This window comes from Pyrgilauda ruficollis, unplaced genomic scaffold (genome assembly GCF_017590135.1).
Source record: "Pyrgilauda ruficollis isolate IOZ18807 unplaced genomic scaffold, ASM1759013v1 scaffold5, whole genome shotgun sequence".
NCBI classification, from domain to species: Eukaryota; Metazoa; Chordata; class Aves; order Passeriformes; family Passeridae; genus Pyrgilauda; species Pyrgilauda ruficollis.
In genome coordinates this window covers 18,134,537-18,146,632 of record NW_024526599.1, presented here as the reverse complement: position 1 = coordinate 18,146,632, position 12,096 = coordinate 18,134,537, and the positions used below count along the sequence as shown (strand labels likewise).

Here is a 12,096-nt window from a genome sequence, read left to right as displayed (position 1 = left end):
TATTTAAGGGAAAAGTATTAATACATATTCAAAGATTCCAGTCCTGCACAGAGACCACAACCCGGTACCTGAGGAACAGTCTTAAGAGAAGTAATCCAAATATTGCTTCATTATTTCAAAATATTTCCTAATTCTGGTATTTTAAATGTGTTTGGGCAATAACATTTAAGACATAGCTATCTGCAACTTACAGAAAAGAATCATGTAAAGTACACCTAACTGGTGTGATTTTGGAACACAATCCCATACTTACTTTTGAAATGTGGAATAAGAGTATATGAACTAATGTACTTTAATTTCTTTGTAGTTTCATAGTAGAAGGGAAGCAAGATTGTGTACAAAGGGAGTTACATTTTATGGTTTACCTTAGCTGATGAGATTTTTTTTTTTCCTCACAAGTTTCTGGTTTTATTTTTCATACCTTTTCTCCCTTAATTGCAGCTTCCATTACATCATTCTGTTAGTTTAACTACTTTCTACTAAATGCAATTAACAGCTACTGCTATTTTGTGTGAAAATTGCATGGCAAAATTAATGTAATGGATTGAAGTATTAAAATCTTCTTAAAGACTATAAACATGAAATACAAACTCTTAATAGAAAAGTCTATTATGGTGATAGGCATTCTCAGATTATACTTCTGTATCTGATCCAATCATGGCCTTTAATTTTTTTTTCTAATGTTTAAGCGTGCTGATGATATTACAAGTTCACTGTCAGATACGACACTGCTTGTACACTTTTTTGGCAAGAAAGGAAAAGCAGAACTGAACTTTGAAGATTTTTATAGGTGAGACTCAACTTCATTAATTCCTTGTAAAAATATTTGTATAGTTGTTCTATTTAATGTGTACTATATTACTATACACATAGCTTAGGCAGGTATGTTTATATGGTTTGTGTTCCCTTTGTGTGTGATATATACACAAAGAGCAAAATAAAACAATTAGTGGCCCAATATTAAAAAGTCCTCTTCCAATGCTGCTGTAAATTTTAGTTAGTTTGGGGTGGAAAGATTATACCCCAGCCCTGTCCTTATTTAAGGACATGAACAATAGAAATATAAAATATGACAATTTCTTCACATTTTGTTTGTGCTTTAGATTTATGGATAACCTGCAAACTGAGGTTCTAGAGATAGAATTCCTTTCTTACTCTAATGGGATGAACACCATCAGTGAGGAAGACTTTGCCCATATTCTCTTGAGGTATACAAATGTGGAAAATACATCAAGTTACCTGGAAAACATGCGTGGCAGTATTCCTGAAGAAAAGGTAATTGCTTAGCAGTGCACCACAGCATGCAGTCCCAGTGTCATTAACATGAAAACATAGCTTTGTTGGACTGAATTACTTAGCACCAGGATTTTACTTTGATCATAAACTGCATGCCTGGTTTTTCAGATTACTTGCTGAATAAAATGTAGAAGAGTATTATATTCCATAGGATTTAGCTAGTAGTATTCTTGAAGTTTAGATAGAACATAACAGATAGATAGAATGGGTTAAATTGCAAAAGCCATAAGACATTAAAAATTTTCTAGCAATGAATTATCAAAAAACCCTTTCCTTCCTTCCTTCCTGCCTCCCTCCCTCTCTCCCTCCCCACTAGAGTAGCATCTACTTAAAAATAACATCACATTTTATCTCATTGTTTTATAGTCTTATTAGGAATTGCTTGTAATTGTTGTTGGGTGTGTGGGTTTTTTAATGACTGAAGAGACAGAAATGCTAATATAGACAGTAAAGGTCAGGAGGTAGGTAACCCTTAATTTGTTTAAAAATACATTGTTAGAAGTGTATCTTGAGAGAAATGTAGTAGCAGCTATGCATCAGTGATAATCTATAGGATAATGTTAAAAGTAGCCCTTCAAACAAGAGATGTTTTGGATATACTTCTTCTGTTTGTGTTTACAGAAGAAGATCAGATTAATCTATCCTAGAAATCTAACTCTTTCAATAGCTATATTTTTTAATAGCATCAACATCAGAGCTTGCAAAGAAAAGTAATAAATCAGTTTGAACAGTTTGTTTAGGCTTTGTTTTTATTTGTGGAATGACATTTGCATTTCAGTCTTGACAGTAAGTAGAATTAGTCAACTGACAGGATAGAAGCACACTCCAAAAATCAATAGTTTTCTGTTCAGATATCTGGATTATCTGATTCTTCCTGTGGTTGTACAGCAGTTAGGGCCACTGAGCGTTAAATATAGCTGGGAAAGCAGGGCTGTCTCTTTTGACCAGATTAGGTGTCAGATGACATGGTAAGATTGGGATCAGTCACCCTTTCAAGGTGCTCAGTCACCCTTTCCAAGTTCCTGCTCTAGGCACTGAGGTGCTCAGACCAAACTGCTGTGAAAGGTCTGTACAGCTTTCAATATTCAGAGCCAAGACAGTGCAACAGAACTGCTATAACTGCATGGTTCCAGATGGAAATCTAAAACAAACAAACAAACAAACAAACAAACAAAAACAAAACAAAAAAACACCAAACAAACAAACAAAAAAACCCACTCGCTTTGGGTCTTGTTTAGAAACAATAATGTAAGTATCACTTGGGAAACTGAAAAATAATAACAGTTGTAGTTATAGAGAAATACTTTGAATGTCAAAGGTGAAGTTAAGTAAATATACAGACACTTGCTTTTGAATACAAGGTAGTAGTCATTGAAATTCATATCTAAGTCTTCCAATGTCATAGCAAGTATTCCACTGTAGTTTCCTCTTCTTGGTCTCTGGTGAGACCAACAGTTAAGGAAAACCTCCATGTAGAAAGCTTTGTCACTTAGTTACAAATTTGCTTTTATGCTGTGATCTGGCAATATCCTGGCACTGGATGGGTGCCATATATTTGGGTATTTGAGGTATGTCATATGCTATACCTCCATTAAGTGAAACAAGATGTTGCTGTTTTTCATAACTTTGTATCATTGGCTTGGTAAATGTGCTGTCACTACATCTCTTATAGGACTTTGACTCTTACTGCCATGGAGGTGGTGTTCATATGTTGTTCAAATGTTGTCACATTTTTTTGGCTCTTGTCATAACACTATAATTTGATAATTATAAAATTTGCTCTTTATTTCATGACAGTGATATGCTGCAATACTAATACTAACCAGAGGATTTCATTCAGAAGAAAAATTAGTCAAGTCTGTAAAGTAATATGCCCATATTCTCACAGTGGCAATGTTAACCTTTCATGGTGCTGTACAAAGAAGCCCCTAAAGCAGCATGATGATCTTTTGTCATATTTTAATCATGTTAAAATGTTCAGCTGGCCTGCTGCCTGCTCACAGGATGTCTTCCTCCTTTTACTAACTAGATGCCAAGCAGTGATTCATGTAAGCTGGCATCATGAATTACTATAGATATCAGATCCTGAAGAGAATCTGTGCATTTTTAGCAGCATTTGTACATTAATCTGAGTTTTCTTTGCTGTAGTAAAATAAAATCTGTCTATCTAAATTAAAAAGTTAGCTTCCTTTTTTTGTCGTGGTTTAATCCCAGCCATTGACCAAGCCCCATACAGCCATTTGCTCACTTCCCCACCAGCAGGATCAGGGAAAGAATCGGAAGGGTAAAAGGCAGAAAACTTGAGGGATGAGAAAGAGTAGTTTATTAGGAAAAGCAAAAGTCATGCACACAAACAAGATTTTTGCAGTAGCCTGACCTCTTACACTTATTTTTTGCATTCAGAACTTTTACAGACAAATTGGTGCACATTAAGGATTTGTGAACTTAAAAATGTCAGCTCAAGACTGACATTTTGATTGCTGTTTTATTGTTGTACCTGAGGCTCCTGGCTGAGAAATGAAATTTCACTGATCTAGGAATTTCACAAATGCATGGCAGTTATTCCAGTCCCATAGAGTTTTCAGTCTAAACACAGTGCAAGAACTAGAACTTTGACACATAATAGTGTCAAATGCAATGAAACAAAAAGACAGTATTGATAATATTAAATTCAGTTTTTAATATAAAAATTTAAATAAGGTGGTAGTTCTACTTGTGTATATGAGGGTTTCCTCCCAGTTGTGAAGGATGTGCTTGTTGAGAAAAGCAATTCATGATGGAGATGGGCCAAGCTCTCCAAAGAGTTTATAAATCTTAGCTAGTGGTTAGGTAGGATCACTTAAGCAGGGGGTTACATCTCAAGTGTATGGAGACCTATTAAATTCTTCTATTATAACAATATTATGCTGCTCTCCACATTTTGCACAGTCCTTGCTGTTATATATGGGTTAGCATCCAACCTCTGCCATCTTCTGGCACAAACTTACATTTGCATGTTTCCTGTGTTCCACCATACTGTAAAGACTATGTATATGTTTGAGCAGAGACATAGATCAATGTTTTAGTTTGAACATAAAGGCTCACAATATATTTGTATTGTATCACAATAATTGCCTTCAATATATTTTTAGAGACAAGTACTTAAATAGAATAAAAGCAAATGGAAAAATAGGCAGGAATTATAGTTAAAGGAGTCCAGGGAGATCAAGGTTTGACACAGAATGCCATTCCATGTTCAGAATGGCTGAGACCAGGGGGAATTTGATATAGGCAATGGTCCTGGCTTAGTTCAAAGTCTCATTTTCAGGTCTCTTTCAGAATTGATTTAGAGATAGTTTATCAGATGTTTGGATCTCTAACTAAGATGAGAAAAGAAGGAATTACAAGGAATGAAGATAAACTCTTTTAACAAGACCAATTTAGTGAAACTTTCACAAAAGATAGTCTAAAGTCTGGTCAAAATGCGATTGATTCTTTAAAAGCTGGACAAACCCTGCAGTACTTGCAAACCCTCAGCTGAAGAGACTTGCATGTCTAAATCTGGATATATGAAAATTTCACCCTCAAGTACAGGCTTAAGGTAGATCATGTATATTTATGAATTCATTCAATGTATTTATATGAGCACATACACTCACATATATATAATCGTGGTTTTCAGGTTTTCAGTAAACATACTCCAAAGTTCATCCAAACCTAGACTTTTTATTCTCAGTGTTGACTATCGTATTGTAATAACCCTGGAATTCTTAAAAATTGCCCTCAGCAATAGAACAGTATTTTCGACTGCTCTCGTGAGAATTGCTGCCTTGTTGCAGTCACAGATAGCAGAGACATATTGCATTCCTCAAGAAACCCCAGTTCTCTATTTTATTGACTTTTACTACAAATCCCTTTTTCTTTTAAATGGGTATGGTATCTGCTCTTAAATGAAGTTGACATATATAATTGCAAGGTTTGTTTATTCTGTTGTTTTTACTACTGGTAATTCTTACAGTGCATATTGTTCTCCTGGTTTTTAGGGTATCACATTTGAAGAATTTAGATCATTTTTTCAATTCTTGAACAATCTAGAGGACTTCACAATTGCAATGCAAATGTATAATTTTGCAAGTCGTTCCATAGGTCAAGGTAAGTATCTATATTCTTATAACAATCCATTGATGCCCATGTAGAACTGCTAACAAAAGTGCATTTTTTTTTTTAATTTCCTAGTTTGTAGTTTTAGTGTTTCCAGTAAAAGGCTAAAAATGCTAGGACTCCAGCTTTGAGAGGAAAAGGCGTGGTCATATCATAAGAGATAGCAGGCATATAAGTCATATAAGTAGTGGACAAGTTGAATGCAGAATAGCTGTCCATCAAATCCTACAATACAAGAGTTAAGAAGCACTTGATGACACTAGTGAGAGATCAGATTAAAGTAAACAAAAGCATTTCTTTACACAGTCAGCATCTGAAACTTGGCTTTCTACAAAGACTGTAGAAAACAGTGTCAGAAGGTCCAAAGAGAGATCAGACAGATTTTTAACAAATCAGTAAGTGAGTACTTAAAGAACCAGGCATGTATGTACTACTACAGTCCTTAATAAAACAATTGTGATGCCTGGGGAACACAAGGTGAGCAATATGCAAAGTGGTCAGACTTGTGTGCTCTCCTCAAGTAGCCTCTTGATGGGTCTGACCCCATAACACCAGTATGGTCCTACCTCATGTGGCCTTACCAAGGAATTCTATCATTTTCTCTGTGCTCTATTTCTTGGGTTCTGTGTCAAATATGTAAATGCCATGTATGTAACATAGTTTAATTTTAATAGGATTTTCTAATTTTGTTATTGCACATAGTACAATAGGACTCTGATCTTTTTTGTAAAATAATCAGCACAAATTCAGCAGAGTCATTTTATATCAGCTAAGAACTACTTGGTTTAGAACTGAAATTCAGTCCTAATTTTCACTTTTTCATATTTTTCTGTATTTAAATGTGAAAACTCGAGTTAAAAGTTTACTTATATTTCATAATATGCTGTTCACAAAGTACCCTTAAATTCACCTTTTAAAATTTTTTTTTCTGGTGTTCTCTTTATGCAGATGAATTCAAGCGTGCTGTGTATGTAGCCACAGGTGTGAAGCTCTCACCTCATTTGGTGAACACAGTGTTCAAGATTTTTGATGTCGACAGAGATGACCAGTTGAGTTATAAAGAATTTATCGGCATTATGAAAGACAGACTCAATCGAGGGTTTAGGGTAAGGATTCTAATTTTTATAGTTATCTTAGTGGACTCTGCTTCTTACCACTGCTTTAGCATCTGCAGCATCTGTAGATTTCAAACCAGCAGTGCATATGTTTAAAGACCTACATTTTATGACATATATTTTAAGACATACATTTATAGAAATACTGAAACAAACTGTAAGATAAAATCCTTCTTAAATTCTTCTTTGATTTTTTTTTGTTAGAAAACAATATTTACAGGATGTGATGTACCTTTATAATGTGCAAACCAAATAGGAGATGAGAAATCCCCTGTATTACAGTAATTTCTTCTGTATTATGTGATTAATAGATTAGCATTAAGAATTTTAATAACGGCAGTAATTATGTCTGTATTGCATGCAGAGAAAAGAGACTTTTCTCTCTCAAACTCAAGACGTTTAGTTAAAGGTCAACTCTTCTAAAACATAATATAAAATACCAAGTGCTCATAATGACAGTTGGAAAGAGTTGCAGCAGAAGGTAGTTTTAATTTTCAAATAAAAATTAGTGAAGTGGTGCTGAACAATGCTGTGTTCTTGTTCAGAGCTGATTTTAATAATTAAACCCTGTATCTAATATTCAATTATAATAAGCTAGAGGACAGGAAATTACTTGCAGTCATTGTTTTTCTTCATATGACAGGTGTTAACATTTTCAACTAAATGTAAAATGGTGTTCTAATTAACAACCTTATTACTTTATTGCTGAGACATAAATCTTAAACTGTATTATGGTTCCTAAAGTCACATTTCAAAATGTTGTTTCTGTAATTTTAATTAATTTTAGTTAGCTTCCTAATCATAATTTTAGAACTTTCTGTGAAGTGGTGTTGAGTGTAATAGTTTACTTGTTATTTCTGTACATTTTCAAACCTAAAATGTGGGTAACAACCCCTGTATTTGTAACAAACTTATTTCTTTGTTGGTCCTCAGTTTCTTTTATTATGGTGTGGTAATGATGATTGTTTCACAATTGTTTCAAGCTGTTCAGCTATATGTTTTGTTTACTAACTGTAAATGCGCAGTGTATGTTAATTTAACCAGCAAACAGTCTGCTTACTAAGTAATTCTTGTATTTATCACATGTTCCTATTTCACAAAATGCATGACAGAAATCACATATAATTTTAAGAATCTATATCATCCAGCACTATTCAGTCCTATGTATGTATCTTGCTTTTCCCTGGACCACTATAAAATATTCCAGTGGACTGCAAAAGAACTATAAAGAATAGCCAATATTCAGAAGAATAACATAGTCTTTCATAAATTATAATTCTAATTTAAGTTAAATATTAGACATCTGCTGGATTAGAAGACAATTGTGATTTGGTCCTGTAATTCAATTAAATGCATTCTCTTCACTAATCAGTAATATTCCAAGACAATGACAGTAGTAAACTGAAGAATTACAATTTCCAGTAAGTTTTCATAAGTGTCACACAAACCAATTTTTTCCAAGAGTGGATAATAGTAAAAATTGTGCAAACATTTGCCTTCATAAAAAAAATTCTGCAAAAGTTCTGCCTTAATAAACACCCCCCACTCACTGCAGTCTTGGTTTAGAATGGAAAGTAGAAAATGCCTAAGAACCTTTTTCCCAGAACAGACTGGTGGAAAGTGTCATTAATTTCTTCCCAATGTTTGTATGTTAAAACTTGCAGAGTAATGTGTCTAGAACAAGTAAAACTTTGCTCTCTTGCTCCTACAATGTGGAGGGCTCAAATGTCGTCTTGTGCTAAATCAAAACTAACAAATTACTAACATTTTCTTTACCAATAACTGTGTTTTGAATCCATATGAAAATTTGGTCAGTTTCATTATAGAGATAAAAGATCGTAACAGCTTCAGCTTATTCAGTATTTTGTAGCAACATAGAAATCTATACTTCTTCATGAAGTATAAATGCCTGATTTTAATTTTAAATATTCCACAGTTAATGTCTGCCAATTAATGTAGTGTCTGATTATCTCTCAAAAACATCCCAAAATAACAGTTTAAGTTAGGCCTGAAACTCAATTAGGCCTTCAAATCAGTTGTGATGTGAAGTACGATTTTACAATTAGCATCTTGTACGTAGCAATTCTACCTTTTTAAAAGTTGTTTCACTAATTATGTTTGCCCAGAATCTTGAGGCCGTTACAGGATTTGGTACTGGGACTGTGTATTTCAGAAAAGGACATGTTGTGGTTATTTAGTCAGACTGAAAGTGAACCTATTTAAGAGCAGAGAGTCCCCACAAGTCCAATGAAAATGCAGTTCTGAAACATCAGTCAGTATGTAGCAGGTTTGTCCTATTTAAAAGCTTAGCCTTGAACTTAAAAACTTCAGGAGGGTCAGGTACTGCCTCTTACAGGAACACAGTAAATGTTCATTTTCATACAAATTTTAGATACGATGTTTAGTTACTTTTGGGAAAGTAAATGTCTTAAAGACTTTACCAAATGATATTTCTCTTTTTCTGCAATTTTGTAGCACAACCTGAAACCTTGTTTTTGTTTTAGGAGTTTGACACAAACTCGTATGTTAAGCTGCCATCAAGTGGTCAGTCAGAGTATTGCCATCAACTTACTAAAAATGTTTAAACATGAAAAGCTTTTTTTTTTTTTTTGCTTATTGTTTAGTTAAAATAATTACTTCCCTTTGTTTTTCAAATTTAAACATTTATAAGAAGATTCCCTTTCCTTTACGAATTCCATTTTTAAACCAGAAGACTTGGAAATCAATGACCAAATGCTAGACATTTTGCGTCACACATACTGTAGTGTATCTCCTAGCTGTTGGTCAATTAAAGCCGTTTTTTTGTATTTTCATGATACCGTTGTCTTATGCTTACCCCTGGCTGCCTTCACGTGTTGTCTGCATCTGCACACTTCTCCATCTTCTGCTCCACAGGGCTACAAACCTATACAGAGGTATACTACTTTCAAATCCTGCGTGAGGAAGGAGCTCTATAGCAGATAAATGACGGTATGTGTTAGCTTCTTCACCAGTCTGAGTGTGCCAGCATGCCTGCAGGAATGGCTGAATGTTGAACTGTCACTGCTTTGTTTCCTGTTCCAAAACTCAGGAATAGGGTATATGGCTCCAAGCTACTTAGTAGCTCATGTTGTGTTTTTGACTGAAGCAATAAAATTTTATCCTGGTTGGTAATGACTGACTCACACTGTCACTGTTCTGTGAGCCAGCTGTGATTTTGTATTGTGTTTGAAATTAGGAAAAGTATTTTTTCTTAGTTTCTGTTGCTGTTTTCTGTCTGTCCCATTATCTCTTTTTAAGTAATTTCTCAGGTACCTATAGCTAATGAATATTTACCAAGGAAGATTGTAGAGGCAGATTTTTCTGACTTATAGTGACTTGATTCTACTTTGATTTATACTGCTACATTCTTGAAAGCAATCATGTATTTTTGCCTCAATTAATACTGTACCAGCAATCTTGAAAAATCAGCATTGTGTCCACACATAATCACCATGGCCCTTTTCACATATCCACTCCATGAACATCCATTTGTACAGTTCAGTTGTACTGTGGATTTCAGTGTCAGAACTGGGGTGTACATATGCTGTAGCCGTGTTGTGAAACTGTTTGTCACACAGGGGACATGGACACTGCACTAGTAGACATTTCTCCTCTTACATAAAGGAAGAGTTTGTTCCTTTACAACTTAAGTGGTTTTCCTGTTTCCATGTAAAGGTTTTGCACAAGTTGTTCTGAAGGCTGTTGGCTCCCAGGGTTTTTTTTGCAGAGGGCAGGAGCAAAGAGATGTACACCATGACAAGCAAGGCCCCGTGGCCAGGGGTCTGCTCTGAGTGACCCTGTGAGGAGTCCAGCACATCTCATGCTCCTGAGCCAGGAGGGTTTGACTGTCATTCCCCTGCTGGTTTTAATTCTGAGGCACAATATTAAGCTGTGGCTTTTTGTTCAATACTATACACTAATACTGAAGCATTGTACTAATATGTGAGGGACAGAAGAGGAAATTTGATCTTCACAAAGCATCTGGTTTCTCCACATTACTAACGGGAAGTGTAAATGACTAATAAAGTAGCTTAAACTTTTTAAAATTTAATATTTCAGTAATCCAAGTCACTAGTCACATGAGGAAGTCATGACTTTAGTTTAATCTTATGTAACTTTATATCTTTGAAACTTTTGACTTTCAAAGATTCCTTTCTTCTTGTCTCATCTATTTTTAAAAATAGTTATTAGGAATACTTTGTCTTTTTGTCAAAACCCATATTGTTGTTTCATGTTAAGTATTATTTAAACTGTAAACTTTTCAAGATATGAAACAGCTCTTACAGGAAACTGGAAAAATGCTACACAGTCATGATGCTTCCCTAATAATTTCAGTGAAGGGTATGTGACCAAGTGGAAGAAAATGCAGTGACACAAAGGAATCCAGTATCTAATCAACAAACCTAATAAAATTATTTTGGTGATAGCAAGAGAGACTGGTAAAAGCATCAAGTATGCATACATCAACACCTTGTCAGATCTGAATTCAGGCACTAAATTAATTAATTCATATGCTGAGATGATGTAAACTGGGAACAAATGTACCATGCAGATTTATAAAGGGTTTTATAAATCTCCAGAGATGTTGTTCATTCTGTATAAAGTCATTCTCAAAAAAAATTGAATTATAGTACATCTACACTACCCATTTGGAGACAAGAAACCAGGTTAGTTTTCAGGGCATGGACTTGCCTACAGGCAACGTCACTGAGTTAATGTAGAGGCTGTTAGGTATTTACCCTGCTCTTCTTCCCACCTGGAAGTCCTGGATGTAACAAAAATTCTTACTGTAATCAAGTTTGCTTCAGTAGTAGGTCTGTATCAAATACCTGCTGCCTGTGCACTAAAGAATACAATATAAGCCTTGTATATATAAAATTCTTTCTGCCCTGCTGACACATTAGTTTGCTACTGCTCTTCACTTGAGCAACTGTTTCTTGTCTCTTATCACAAGTCAGAATCACAGAATTGTTAAGGTCAGAAAAGACCTCTGAGATCAAGCCCAGGCATTACAGTGATTTAACCAGCTGTTGGCTGGTGCAAAGCATTGCATAACTCATAATATTTCTTTAGATTTGTTGTAAACTTCTACTAATGGAAATGGAACCTTTAGCCGAGGCACGTGAAGGGATTTGGCAAAAGTACTGTGGGGTAGAATAGAGATAGATAGTTCTGTCTTTGCCATACATTGTGGAGTGAAAGTGGATTCTGCATAATTCTAAAAATCATTATTTTCCATTTATTTTATAAATTGAAAAGATAATAAAAATGGAATCATTTGAGATTTGAAATTGAACAGTTTCAACATTAAATTTCAGTCTGATGTCCAAAAAAGCACATAAATATACATAAAATACAAAAATCAGCTACAACTACATCCCACAGTTAGGTGCAGTACAACTACTATTAATTTTACTTTTTTTCCAAATATAAATGTAGAGTTCATTGTGCTTTGAAACACTGTGCTTTTCTATGGCAAATGTAGAACTCTGGTGAAGGAGATTAAGATACTTGGCATGCTTGC

The 12,096-nt window shown here is 34.6% G+C and overlaps 1 protein-coding gene across 1 annotated transcript in view; it reads left to right on the top strand.

Moving 5' to 3' along the window:
- Window positions 1-12,096, top strand: part of MICU3 (mitochondrial calcium uptake family member 3) — a 51,958-nt gene that overhangs the window by 35,008 nt on the left and 4,854 nt on the right. The window contains 4 exon segments of the mRNA XM_041479885.1: window positions 690-790; window positions 1,104-1,275; window positions 5,319-5,427; window positions 6,385-6,542. Coding sequence (XP_041335819.1) covers window positions 690-790; window positions 1,104-1,275; window positions 5,319-5,427; window positions 6,385-6,542 — 540 coding nt within the window.